General features: G+C 50.2%; 1 protein-coding gene across 1 annotated transcript in view; it reads right to left on the bottom strand.

The window, feature by feature from the left end:
* Positions 1 to 3725: 3725 nt before the first annotated feature.
* The window catches only part of PIK3R5 (phosphoinositide-3-kinase, regulatory subunit 5), a 54481-nt gene continuing 44388 nt past the window's right edge, over positions 3726 to 13818 (bottom strand). Inside the window, exons 6-19 of the mRNA XM_004684598.2 lie at positions 12746 to 12815; positions 11780 to 11954; positions 11086 to 11239; positions 10327 to 10410; positions 9313 to 10018; positions 9031 to 9193; positions 8552 to 8677; positions 7933 to 8058; positions 7683 to 7776; positions 7443 to 7519; positions 6619 to 6712; positions 6453 to 6535; positions 5674 to 5786; positions 3726 to 5535 (exon numbers count right to left, since the gene is read on the bottom strand). Coding sequence (XP_004684655.1) covers positions 5388 to 5535; positions 5674 to 5786; positions 6453 to 6535; positions 6619 to 6712; positions 7443 to 7519; positions 7683 to 7776; positions 7933 to 8058; positions 8552 to 8677; positions 9031 to 9193; positions 9313 to 10018; positions 10327 to 10410; positions 11086 to 11239; positions 11780 to 11954; positions 12746 to 12815 — 2213 coding nt within the window. The 3' untranslated portion in view covers positions 3726 to 5387. The remainder of the gene's footprint in view (positions 5536 to 5673; positions 5787 to 6452; positions 6536 to 6618; positions 6713 to 7442; positions 7520 to 7682; positions 7777 to 7932; positions 8059 to 8551; positions 8678 to 9030; positions 9194 to 9312; positions 10019 to 10326; positions 10411 to 11085; positions 11240 to 11779; positions 11955 to 12745; positions 12816 to 13818) is intronic.

Raw genomic sequence — 13818 nt, 5'->3', positions numbered from 1 at the left:
AGGCGGCAGGCGGGAATCGAACTCATGCGGAAGTGGCTTCAGATTCTCAGTGCTGTGCTTTAACCCGCTGCGCCACCAGGGAGGGCCACATAAATCTTTTTAAAAAATGCTTTTTGACAACAATTTTTTCCTGAGAATTGCTGTAGCATCCATATTCAACATCAACAGCTCAATATATTTCCTACTTAACCAATTTTGCTTCTTTTTTGACCCCTGGATTATTTAGAGATGCAGAGCTTAATTTTCAATTGGTTGGGATTTTATAGCAATATCTATGTTCTTAATAGTTTATTTGCATTGTAGTCAGAAAATATACTTTTTTATTTCAATGACAGGAAAGTTGATATTCTATTTGTGCCTGGAAATAATGTGATTCTGGCTGTTCTTGGGCACAGTGTCTGTTTCAATGACATAAGATTGCTTGGTTGTGTTGTATAGATCCTCTGTATTGATACTGATAGGTGTTGATCTATTTATCAGCTGTTGAGAAAGGTTTCTTAGTCCTTCACTATGGCTGTGAAGAATTTAATTCTGTCCACTTTTTGCTTGATAAGTCGTTATTGGTAAATTTAATTATGCCATTTTTGGTTGGATTGTCCTTTTGATTTTTATAAAATGTCCCTTATTATATTTTGTAATTTTTTAACCATAAAATCTTTTTTTATTACTCTAGTTTAATTTCCTCAACATACATTTGATCTGTCACACAAACCGAGTCATACTTTTAGTCACTTCTGTTAATCACTTCACAGATTAATATTGGCTGCACAACAATAAAAATTTGAAATAAAAGTCAAATTGTTGCACTAATTACAACAAGAATATCACAATGATTTTCTATATCTTTTTCTGTCATGGAAAAATAGTAAATACTTAAGGTTTATGAGCTTCATGGCTTAGTTAAACTAGCCTTTGAAATGTCACGTTCATTCATAATTTTATCCTTAAACATTCAAATGTTTGTACATACTTAGCCATTTATTTACTTATTATAAGCATCTTTCCCCATTTGAAAAGGGGTATTTAAAGTAAATTAGATGCTATATTTGCTACTTTTTGTTGAGTAGTTAAAACATTCTTAATAAACTGACATACATCTCATTCTCAGTCCTCACCAGTTTGGCTTGTTTATATAATTTTTGAAAGCAACACAAATTTTAAGAATTTTCCCTAAATGGAATGAAACAAAATAAAATGTTTTATACTGACTACATTGCCTCCATAAACCTATGCTTGTGCAACTAGAAGATGATTACAAAGTCCCTTTTCCATCTTGACCTATAGAGTAAGTAGAAAACTGCTTTAAAAAATCAGTATTTAAAAAAAAAAAAATATATATATATCGTCACATTGTCAAAGACTATTAGTTCACATTTATCATGTAATTGACTGAGACATTCTCTGGGCTAAATATGTAAATTCATCCCACTTGTCATGTCAAATTTAAATATATCTCAGGTATTTTCCACAATAATGGCTGATTCATCAAAAGCATTAATGAAAGTTCATAACAATCTGTAACTTGTTCTTTTAGAATTTACTAAGTGATTTTTGCATCCATTGTCCCTACTCATCATCCCAGAGGTATAGGAGTAAGTCAGACAAGCATGATGTCCTTATAAGCTTTTGAATTCTTTTAGTTTTGGATTATTCCCTATGAGGGTGATGCGTAAGATGTGTGGTAGAATTATAGTGCATGTCAAATTTGCATGTTACTAATGAATTGTTCTTTATCTCACTCATCACACCTTGTCTCTTTTTCTGGTTTCCACATATCTCATCTAAAATTGACAGCCGCTGATCTTCTTCTTTTTTTTTTTTAAAGATTTATTTATTTGTGCATACAGAACTGGGGTACAGGCCAGAGACTTAGGGGCAGCGAGTGGCTTCACCAGAGACAGAGTGGAGAGCAGAACAGGCAGATCCACGAAGTACACTGCTGAGGGGAGCAGCGGGCGGGCCAGGAGAGGTCTGCCGCGCCACGTGGTCACCTCCGGGGCAGCCGGGAATCCATCTCATGTGGAAGTGGCTTAAGCTTCTTAGTGCTGTGCTTTAACCTGCTGCACCACCAGGGAGGGCCCATCTTCTTCCTCTTTTTAATATCCTGAAAGGAGATGCCGATCCAAAAATCTCCTAAACAGCTAACATCAGCTAGGCTGACTTGGAGCTCTAGTAACAAACTGGTCACACTGTCTGGAGAGCCATTTCCTGAGCGAGAGTGTTACCATAAAATCTTAATCTGTTATTAGTGTAACACCACCAGCTTTGGAGGTTAGGTTTGCATGGTATTTTCCTCCATTCCTTTCCTTTCAATGACTCTGTGTTCTTATATTTAAAGTGTGTCTTTTGTGAGCATGTTAAGACACACATACACATACGCATCTCATTGGATAATTCTAGGTATAGAACTCTAGGTTGACAGTTAATTTTATTCAGCACTTTAAAGATGTCATTTTTGTCTTCTGGCTTTTATTGTTTCTATTGAGAAGGGGGCTTTCAGTTTAATTGCTAATTGTTTCAAGATAAAGTATACATTTTTTTTCTTGGCTGTCTTGAAGATTTTTTATTACTGTTACCCCCCTCCCCCCTGGAACTTGGCAATGAGGTGTGTGTGTGTGTTTAAACAAAACTCCAGATTTTACTGGATTTCATCAGTTTTCCCATGAATTTTCTCTTTCGGTTTCAGGATACATTCCAAGGCATGACATTTTATTTCCAGGTTTCCTCAGTTCCCTTTGGTCTGTGAGAGCTGCTCAGATTACCCCACAGTCTGAATTTACCTGATATTTTCTTTCTGATTAGAATAGGTTTATGGGGTTTTGCAAAGACTATCAGATGAAAATTGCCTTTCTCATGTCATTTTGTTATATCTTGTGTGAGATCTGCTGAGTTTATGGATTGGGGGGTTGATGTGCTTCACTGATTCTGGGTCATCGAATGTTGGCAGAACAGCGACATGTCCAAGCAGAGGTCCTAAGAGTCCTCTCGTGTTCTTGCTTGTCCCTTTTGTGCTCCCAAGGTCCCTCAGGGATCCCCAGAATAGACCTGCATGCACCTGCAACTTGGAGCCAAAATCATTCTGAGACCTACCAAGGTCAAGCAACCCCTAGATGTCCTTTGGACACACGAGAAGAAAAAAATGACCATAGTTTTAACTCAGTGAATGTCAGCTGTGCTTATTGTTGGCAATGATTGGCTGAGGCAGACCTGAAGAGGCCCAGAGTTCCTTTTTCCTCCATCCAAAGCTGTTGTTCTGGGAGTCTGGTACTAACCTACTTCTCCCAGGTCATGGGAGTCTTGCTCCATCCTTTTACCTCCCCTTTACTTCCTCCCTGAGCCAAGACTAGAAAGACTCCTAGATCCAAAGCCCTTTCACAATGTCTCAGCAACAGTAGTTCAGGCCATTTTGGGTTCCAAGGAGCATCTGAATGTATGGACTTGTATTTCTCAAGTGGTGGCACAGAAAACCCCAACTCCTGAGTCCTCTGACCTAGGATGATTTATTCTATGGGTCAGTGAGTGTGATGAGACCTAAATGGAACAATGTCTGGAAAAATTTCAGCACAAATATATTTTCTATAGAGTGGAAGTTATAAGAAGATAAACAGAACAGTCACCTGTGAATCTTACTTTGGTTCTATGTGAAATATCCAACTAGTAGTTAACTGTCACACAAGAAATAGCAATATAGTCTTCAAATATAGGACACATCAAATTTTATTAGACAATAATATTAAATTTTCTTCAAATTCCACTCTTCTTTGACTTTTACCAACCATGTAGCAGGGAAAAAGGCTCACACAATCAAAAACAAAAAGAAAAACAAAAAAAGTGAAGGTGTATGGCCTAAAGCTTTCTGGATACTGGACCCAGTACAGATGAGGAGGAATGGCTAGACAGGGCCCAGGAGCTGCACCTGTCCACCTCTCCCAAGTCATGAGTACTCAAGTCCAGGGGCTCTTAGAGGCCCAGAGTATTTGGCACAAGAAGGAAGTATGGCTTAGTGTAGGATTCGACAATCCCAACCCACAGTTACCATCCCTACATCCACCAGTCCACACCCTGGCACAAGCTCTGCTCTACCCCTACCACTCAAGCCCACATTTGCTTCCAGATTCTTAAATCACTCCAATCTGCAGTCAAAAATGTTTCTCATGTTCTACGCCTATCCCCTGCTCTACTCAGGCACGAAGCTCTGCAGGGCCAGGCACTCCTTGATCCTCTACTACTCTGGCAGATGGTGCCAAGTGTCATATTACAGTGTGAGGAATCTCCACCCAAGGAGTGGAAAGGGGTTGAGGCATGGGGGCCAACCTGGGAGAGGAGGTGAAGTGGGGGCTCCCCGTGCAGTATCCCATCCCCCACCCACTGTGATGAAGGCAATTCCTGCTCCAGAAGGTAAACATGGTCACTCCTTAGCCGGCAATCTTGGTCCTGCCTCACCTGTGAATTGGCAAGGGGTGAAAGAGGAGCCACCCGACCAGATGGGGGAACCAGCATTCACGGGGACGGCTGCAGATATTTACTGAGCACCTACTACATGCTAGCCTCTGGCCCAGGAGTGCCACCAATCATTTCTTTACAACCCTTTACGGAGGCCTTTTTTTCCTCCATCTTAGTGCTGAGGAAATGGAAACTCAAAGAAGCAGATTCACTTTCTTGTCCTCTAGTTAGATGGTAACTGAGCTGCTACTGTATCTCAACCTGGCCTTATCTCCAAAGGACCTCAGATCCAGAAAGGAGCTCCAGAGATAATCTATTCCAGGTCCTGACAGTAGACAGGTAAAGTGTTAGTGCTGTTTTTCAGAAGACTTAGGGAACCTGTGTGTGTGCAAGTGTGTGCTTGTTTGTACTTGAGTGTGTGAGAGAGGGTAGGGTAGCACTGAGGTCAGGAAAGAAAAGCTTCATTCCTGTTTCTACCACTTAAGCCCCAGAGTAGAGGGGAGTGAGCTCAAGACACAAAGGGCCCCTGTTTTGTGTCTGGAGCTTCCTTTGATACAAAAGAGGCAGGCCCAGCCACAGGTTGGGAAAGACACAAGTGCCCACCCCCACATCCCAGTGCACCAGAGCGTTAATCTTTCTTCTGGAAAGATCCTAGACCACATGAGTGGCCAGGGCCTTTGGAGGTCAGCTACCCATCCTGCTCCTTCTACCGTGACGAATCTGAAGGATGGTGGGCCAGGTCCCTCTCTCCCAAGTTTGTTTGTTCCCCAAACAGGATCCTAAAGCTTCTCAAATCATCAACCTCCTGTCCCCTGTGCATTGCAGGGCCAGCAGTGGACAGGGCCTATGGTCGAGTCATGGGGAGCGAGACCCTCAGAGCCAAATGTCTGGGAAGGCTCAGAGCAGGCTCCTTGGCTTCCTGTCCAGGTTGATGCAGGGCTGCTCTAGGGCAAAGCTCCACTGAAGGTCATGATGGGCAGGCAGAGAAGGGAGCAGAGGTCAGAGGCAGCCTGGGCAGATGGATAGGGGGACTTTTGGGGTGGGGGGTGCAGGCTGCTCTTCTCTGGCTTGTAGCAAGGTGAGACCTCACACCTGTGGGCAAAGCAGGAGTAAGAGTGGGCCACCCATCAGTTTGGCTGTTTCCAGGCTTCTGGTCAGGGTTGAGCAGAAACTGACCCCTTTCCTGTGACCCCACTTTATAGAAGCAGAGTCTGGGTTCCCCTTTCCTACCTGATCACACTCTGCAGGATCTTCCTTTCATCTTGGTCCAGACACACGGCAAAGGGGCAGTCGTTGGAGCCAATAATCTGCACTTTGTCCACCTTGATTTGTGATATGCTAATCTGGAAGGAAGGCTCAGGTCAGCCCCTAGAGCCCTGTCCAAAGTGCTGCCAGTCCTAAGCCCTCCCAACCAGATCTGACAGGCAGGCGCAGGAGGTGGGCAGCACTCCTGGGCTAATGGCCAGTTAGCAGAGGAAGACTGAAGCCTTGATCAGGCCCTGCCTTCTCTCTCCCCTCTCCCCTCTCCCGAGTCTGAAGGAAGCCAGGCCCCCCTCAGGATGAAGGGTACTACCCACTGCCTGCCCCAGGAGGCCCCCAGGTTCCCTGACAAGGAGCCCGCTCTGCCTTGCCCTTGAGCAGGGCTGTGTAGAGTCCACTCAGAACCTTCCCAAATACACATTTCAGCTCATAAGGGTACCCTCTCCTTCCTGACATCACACAGCACTCCACATGTGTGCACACCCCCAAACCTCACCTGGCCTCTCCTCTCATGCCCCACTGGCACCCTCAACACCTCTCCTGTCTCAGACACGTGCCTCTCTGCACACACACACACACACACACGTTTATGCACATCCCTGCGTGTACACATGGATCTCTGTATACACACACACATTCCCCTGCACACACACACACACCTGCCATATGCACACCCCTGCACATACCTGTGCACACACGTGCCCTAAGTGTCTCCTGAGGGTGTTGTTGGAAGAGAGGGAAGCCCTTACCTGGTTAAAGCCCTTCTTGGATTTGGGATTCTGCCTTTTTACGACTTCCGTCAGGTTTAGCGTCAGGTTCTCTGTGCTGGAGTCTGGAGGGAGGGGAGGCTTAGAGCAGGCTCAGAAGCCCCCCCCTTACACCAACCTCATCCCTCCGTCCTACCCACCCCCTCACCGAGTTCTTCCTGCTTCCTGCAGGCCTTGCTGAGGTTGACTGAGGTGCAGACTTTCTCCATGTTGCTCCAGCGACTCCGCCCACTGATGGCCCCCTGGAAATGCAGCAGACTCAGATCCTCTCAGTCTAGGGATCCCCCAGGATCCGCTGCCTTTGTTTTAAAGTGGCTCTGGACCCACCAGTGACTAGCAACTGCCCACAGGCAGCACAGCCCAAGTCTCTCTCAGCCAAGCCTGCAGCTTCTTCACCAAGAGCTCTCTGACCTCTGTACAGACCTAGTGGCTCCAGGAGGGGCATGGGCCACTGTGCTGGTGCGAGGGTCCATCTGGTGACCAGATCACAGATCACCAGAGGTCTGAGAACCTCAAATCCTGAAGATGTTTTTTTGAACCCATCTGGGCCAGGAGGAGACTGCCTTAGGCATGGGGTTCCAGACAGAGCCAGGCGGGAACGCTCTCCTCTGAGTCCCTGCCTGTCTTTCATTGGCACTCTGGTGCTAACCCCCACAACATTTCTCAGTCTTCAGTTTACTGACCTGATTTGATTCTGCTCATTGCTTTCCTCGCCTGGCCTTCCCACCCTCTGTGTGGCTGGTGCCCACACTCAGACCTCAGGACCTCACTCTGGCCCGCTGCTCTGCAATCCTGCTGTCTCCATTAGGGAACCTTGCCAAAGCCCTTTTTCATTACCATCTATATACCCATCTTTATTCTTCATCTCTGAGTTCAGACTCATTCATCCAGGTACATATACAGCTCTCGGGTAGGAGTTGGGGAGGGATCTGGAGCAGATCTTGAGGGGAAATAGCCCGGTATGGGTCTTACCTTGCTGTAAATAATCTGTAGTGTTAGAGGGACGGCCTCCCGGTCATCATCAATGCCCAGCCGCTTGCTGCCAGGACCTGTGCCACACACAGACCCTTCGCACCACACTTGTGGAGCCCCTCACAGACCCTGGGCTTCCCGGAAGCTCCCCTCCTGAGGGCCTGAACTCATGACCCCCCCAACCCTGCCCCCAGGGCCATGCCTCCCCATCTGCTCCATCACAATTGAGGCAGCACACACCTGAGGCCTTGATGGCACGTGTGGCAGCAGAGTGACCCAGTTCCAGGGAGTGGATGAAGATCTCAGTCGTCTTCTGCCCAGTGATGAAGGTCAGCTGAGAGGGCAAGAACCTGGGCATCGGTGTGGCCCTCCCTGAGGTGCCCACCAGGGTTGCTGACTGCCACATAGGGTGGGGTGCAGGCCAGGACCTGGCTATATTGGATGCTGAGAGGCCCCTGCCAGTGAGCCTGGGGAGTAGGGTGCACCTTACCTCTGTCTGATACACCTGCAGCAGCACTGGCCGGGCAGCAAAGCGGCAATAGTAGAGCAGCATGTCTGCCAAGATGGGCAGCTGCGTTGGGGAGCCTTCCATGGACTGGGCTTCGGCCTTCAGAGACTGGGGGGGGGGGTGGCAGGGGAGCCAGAACAGGCGGGACAGAAAGTGAGAGAGAATATGAGAGGAAGAGAGACAGAGAAGCATGTGTGTACACGCATGTACACATGTACACACACACAGAGAAGTGAGATACCAAGGCGGAGAACCAGGAAGGGGTTGACGAGATGGTCAAGGAGGGCCCGCAGCCCAGCCTCCTCACCCCTCCATCACTGGTGCTTGGGCCACCAGGGACGCCCATGGTCATGCTGGCTGAGGCTGGGACTTGAGGGTGAAGCCGAAGGTCCCCAGGACACTTCTGAGAGCCCCACTGTCATTGCCGTGATTCCACCCCTAGTGCCCAGTACCCTGGGGCCAGGCTCCACTCTACTTCTCACTCATGCTATGTTCTTTGACCAGCTAATCCAGGTTCTCCATGGGCACCCCAACCAGACTTCTAAGCGAGGCTGGGTGACTGCAGCCAACAACCCTCTCCTCCCACCTTGGACCCACTCACCTGGCACAGGACTTCAGGAGGCAGGTGCATGAGGCCCAGCACGTTACGCTCATACCAGGGGTCAAGCATGCCAAGGTAGTAGGAGATGTCATTGGTGCTCTCTGCCCATGGGGCCGTGCCCAGCTCCTGGGGCAAGGGCCAGAGTCATTCCCAGCTACCCAGGAGGCCTGCCATCATAGCTCCAGAGCCCTGCATGGCACCTGCAGCCATAGTCTGACTTCTCCCTGCCCTTGGTGAAGTCTGACAACTTTCAGTCTGTGTCATAGAGTACAACGTCACCCCCAAGTACAGGGACCATTCATGGGGGTGAAGGCCAGGCAGGACGAGGTACCCTGTAAACACAGCTGATTGTATGGGGGAGGGGCTGTCTTTTTCTTTTCCTTTTTTTTTGACTCCCAACCAGCTCCCTCCAAGTGACAGGAACCCACTCAAGTCCACTCTGCTTTCCCACCCCATTTGGTGCAGGGCTGGAAACATACTGCAGGGCTTGGGTGCCTCGTGGAGTCTGTGGCTAGTGGGGGCATCTGACTCGGAGTGTCTGGGCCAGCGCTGGAGCCAGTCCCATGGTTTCGCTTCACGGGTATGTAGAAGAACTGAAGCTTGAAGAACCGTGTGAGAAGCGGGCGATTGTTCTCCAGCTGCCTGTACAAGAAGAGGGTAGGGAGTGCTCCTTGGTCCCTCCCAGAGCCTCCAGCCTCAGAATCCACCAGCATCCCCACCCTGCCACCCTGCAGAGTGAAGCTTCCCATGACAGCTCTTACCGAAGATTGCTGTATGCCCGAGCCACCTTCCCTGAAATTCGATCAGAGCCAAACACCACAACACGAAGTGTGGAAGCCTTAGGGTCCTCGTCCCCACTTAGGAAAGGGCGACGGCGCTGGTGGCGTGACGGGGGGGCCAGGAGCCAGCTGGGCAGCTGGGTGCTGAGCTTGGGCTGGGGCAGGGAGCGGGAGCGCTGGGCCCGGGTGGGGGACAGTGCCGAGTCACCTGGGGGACTACAGAGGCTCCCGGCCCGCCGCAAGAGCAGGGTTGTGTCCAAGCTGGCCTCCAGGGGCCGCGAGTCCCTCCGCAGGACCAGCTGGCTGGTACTCTTGAAGAGTTTATAGATCCTATTAAACTTCTGCCCAGACCTGCGGTGGCCCCGGCGTTCACGGCTGTCAGATTTCTTGGGGCACTCGGAACAACTCTCCTCACTGTCCTCCACATAGCCACTGTCCACGCCATCTGAGAGGCCTGAGGCAAAGGATGTCAGCAAGTGGGGGAAGATGTCAGACCCTGAGGCCCGGGATGAGGCAAGGGAGTCTTGGGAGGCCACCGAACTGGTGGAGAGCACTGAGTCCCTCTCAGCATAGTGTCCATCGGTTTCCAAGTCCTCCTCTTCCTCCTCCTCTTCTTCCTCCTCCTCATCGTCCCCCAGAATCCCCGGCTGAAGCTCCTGTTCCTTAAGCAGGATTTCCTTCAGGATGTCTACAGGAAAGCAAGGGGGGGGGGCTTTGTAGGGGGGTGTGGGCCCTTGAAACACCTCTTGCACACCCTTGGGAGGAACAACAGTCTCAGACAAAATGGACTTGGGGGGAAGAGGGCAAAAGGGGGGTCGTGGTGAGTCTGTCCTGGACCAGACTACTGCTCTTGCTGTGTTTAGAGCCTATTCAGGTGGGGAAGGTGGTGGTGGGGGGGTGGTGTGGAGTGGGGAGGCAGCTGCATAGACTGGTGACTGGGAAGAGAGCCCTGGCAGTTTGGGGGTAGACACCACAGGGCCCCCACTGTCTGCTTACCAAAGCTGTCCTGGTTCCAGCTGTAGGTGTAGCACCTGGCCACAGGGATAGGAATGGTACGGAGCTTGCCAGAGTTGGTGGCATCTGTGAGGACAGACAGGCTGGAGTGAGGCTGGGAAGCAGGTCTTGGGGTTGGTCAGCCTACACCCTCATCTTCGAGAAGAGACCAGTATTGGGAGAGGACGCTGGCTCCATCCTTGGGTGGGCTCAGGCTGACTCGGAAGCCAGGTGCTGAGCTCTCGGCGGAGGGCCGTCTTCTAAGCACTCATGCAGACGCGTGCCTTTGGACAAGCTGTGTGAGCGTGGCTAAGTCACGAGCTGAGTCTCATTTTACAGGGATCAGAGGGGAAAGCATGCTCTCATCAGGTGCTTGTGAGGAACACTGTGTCCTTTCTTCCAGGGTGATGGAACTGTGGAGAGGCGGCTTCCCAGACTCCTGGGGGCCAGGTGTGACCACCTGACTAAGGCAGGCTCATAGGGAGCCTCGGCGGTGAGACACATGCAACTTCGGCCTTACCGTCAGTATAAAAATGGAGCCCCTTGCCTTCAACTAGCCCTCTGTTTTTTCTTTTCCCACAAGTTGCCACATGATGGCAACGCAACCCTAACCCTGCAGACAGGACTCAAGCTCTCGGAGATGTGGACCGGCAGGACGCTGAAGAGCCTGAAGGGCTGTGTGGAGCAGAACCACCTGGACTGCTCTCTGGAAGCTTAAACAGACGCTGGGGAGGGTGGGTTCCACCTTCCCAAGAGCCTCACCCAAGACATCAGAGAAACCGGCTTTCTCTCCCACAGCCTGCAACTTGGTCCTGAGCCACTGCCGGGCCTCCGTTGCATCCCCAATGCCAGCCGCCAGCTCCTGGGCTTCTGCGGTCTCCGTGAAGATGTCCTCCAGCTCTGTCAGGGTCTTGGACTGAAAGCCCAAAAGAAACAGGCTTGCTCCTGTGCCAGGTCTGGCTGCTCGACTTTTGCAACTCCCAGAGCCTTAGCAAGAGCAGCAGTCGGCCTTCTCACCCACCTCTCCCCACAGTCTGGTCTCCCTCTCACGCCCTGTGGTCACAGAACAGTCATGAACAAAAGGCCTAGAATGCTGACACTACAGAGCTGGGACTTCAGCGCTTATCACTGTAGCCCAGAGAGAGGGGAAGTGGCTGTCCAGGCTCACACAACTGACCTGTCAGAGCTTCCAGCTTCAATCTCAAGCTTGTTCCCACTCCACCCAGCCCATGCTGTCTCCTGAGGCTCTGAGCGCCACAGCCCAGGACTCAGGCCAACAGAAACCCTCCCCATGAGGCCAGCCACGTAGCCTGACCCGCCTGGTCACTCAGAGTGAGATAGGCCCATGTGCCCCAGTGACTACATCACTGACATGGAGCTGAGGGGATTCTGCCTCCCCAGAGGAGAGCTCTGCCAGAAGGGGGCAGTGCTGAGCCCTGGGGCTCCAGGCACATACCTGTAATCTGCAGTGCAGCCCTGGCAGGTCACATTGAGTCCCAAAGGTGGCCTGGAAGGCATGCAGGAGCAGGGTGATGTAGGCACTGTGAGGTGAGGGTCTGGGTGCACTCAGTTTTTTGGCCACAGCAAGAAACTCAGCCTGCATCTCCATGGGGTTCAGCAACAGCACGGTGCTAGGGGTACAGAGGATTGGCTGTGGGCACTGGGCACACAGTCCCTCCCTCTTATGCCTGCTGGTGCTCACTGCCATGCAGGGCTTGAGCCAGGAGGAAGGTGGAGGTATCATGTACCCCAGCTCCCAGGGGAAAGTGTGTGCCTACTTTTCAGGATTCTTCAACTGATGTTTTCAAAGCCCTTTTAAAATGAAACTTAAAGAATAAATTTTACCTTAGTTTTAATATAAACACTTTTTTTATAGGACATCTACATGAACACAAGCTTACTCAAAAGGTGATTTGAAGCCAGGTCACCATTTTGTTCTGGAAGATGTCTTTTTAATTATAAGCTCTGGGCCAAAAAGTCTGGACAAATGCAGCTTTAGTAGCCAAAAGAAAGACATCAGGGAAAGACTGTGGGTGTTTGAGGAAGGCTAGGGTTCAGATCCTGGTTCAAACACTTAAATTTGCTGTGTGACCTCACAGAAGTCACTTGGCCTCTCTGACTGCAGTTTCCTTATGGAAGTGGAGTACGTACAGTGAGATAATGTGAACCCAGCCACTGGCTCCATCAGTGCAGGTAGTTTTTAATTTCATTTTTCCAGTCTCAGTCCCAGGTGAGTATGAATGACAAATTCTCAGATTAGAAAAAAGATCCGGTGGATACAACATCACTAGCAGTTCAGGCCATTCCATCACTGTCTTGATGTCTGACTGTTGCTGCCTAGGGTGTGGTGTGGTAGTGTTGTGATGGATGCATGGAGAAGGGGGTGAGGGCTCCTCAGTTCATCCTCCCAGAGGGTACTCACACAGTGGAGCTCCGGTGACTCCTAATAGGTAGGCCCTGCTCGGCCCTCACCAGTCGCTGGTAGGAGATTCCTGTAGCCAGAAAAAAACAAAAAACAAAAAACCAGTTCAGTTCAGTTCAGCAGTGACCCAGGCACTGGAAAAGTAGTTTGGTTTTCAGGATGAAGTTCAGGACAAGGGGAGGATTAGATCTGTGGCCTCCTGGGCCTTTAAGGGTCTGATTGCTAGGCCTCAGCTCAGCTCCATCTGCCCCCACCTTACAGATGGGGTGTGTGCAACTTCTGCATTATCTTCCGTATGAAAACCACTCTTCAGAGGCTTGGGCAGAGCACCCTGGGAGAGAAGTGAGGCCTGCAGCTGCTGTGTCTGCTGCCTTCTGAGGCTCTGCTCTCTGCCCCAGCTCTCCCACTGTTCCTATCACTGCTCCCTTCCCTGACCGGGGTGTCCTCCGGTGACGGACACCCCAGTCTGTTCACTGTCTCAGCTGCCTTGCCCTCAGCATCTCTGCCAGGCTTCCCACACTATCTCAGGGGACAGTGGTCTTGCCTGGTGTGGCCCCAAGGCTGCGTCTGGCCTCTGCACCACAACCCCTCCCAACCCTCCCCACTGGTGTTCTCTGCCTCTCTGATGTCAAAAGTTTGGAGAAGAAAGTAGCCAACAAGATCTTCCTGCTATTGGACTGAGCCCTGTAACTGGAAAGTTGATCCTTGAGAGTATGATTTTAGGTGTGTCAGTGACAGTGAGATGAAGCAACAGTGAATTCTCCTCCCTGACAAGGCCAGAAGCCTTGGAGGCACGGGCAGCCTTCTTCAGTGGGAAATCATCTTGGGGGTGTCAGTCAGAGGTAGGGGCACCCTGCTCTGGGTGTGACCTGGGGGCAGGACCACTATCCCTCATCCAGATGCAAAGCCCACATGGGCTACATACAGCTGCTGGCAGAAAGGCCATGATGCTTGGCGTGTGGCTGAATATCGCCCATTAATCTGATTCTAATTCAGAGTCTGGCTGCTTTGATTTGGGACCTATTGTTTCATGTTATCTTTAGGGAATTTTCATATGCGAAAATGTTAATATT

This window comes from Condylura cristata, unplaced genomic scaffold (assembly GCF_000260355.1).
Source record: "Condylura cristata isolate star-nosed mole 26May11 unplaced genomic scaffold, ConCri1.0 scaffold00017, whole genome shotgun sequence".
Taxonomy (NCBI): domain Eukaryota; kingdom Metazoa; phylum Chordata; class Mammalia; order Eulipotyphla; family Talpidae; genus Condylura; species Condylura cristata.
This window is presented reverse-complemented; position numbering and strand designations above follow the sequence as displayed.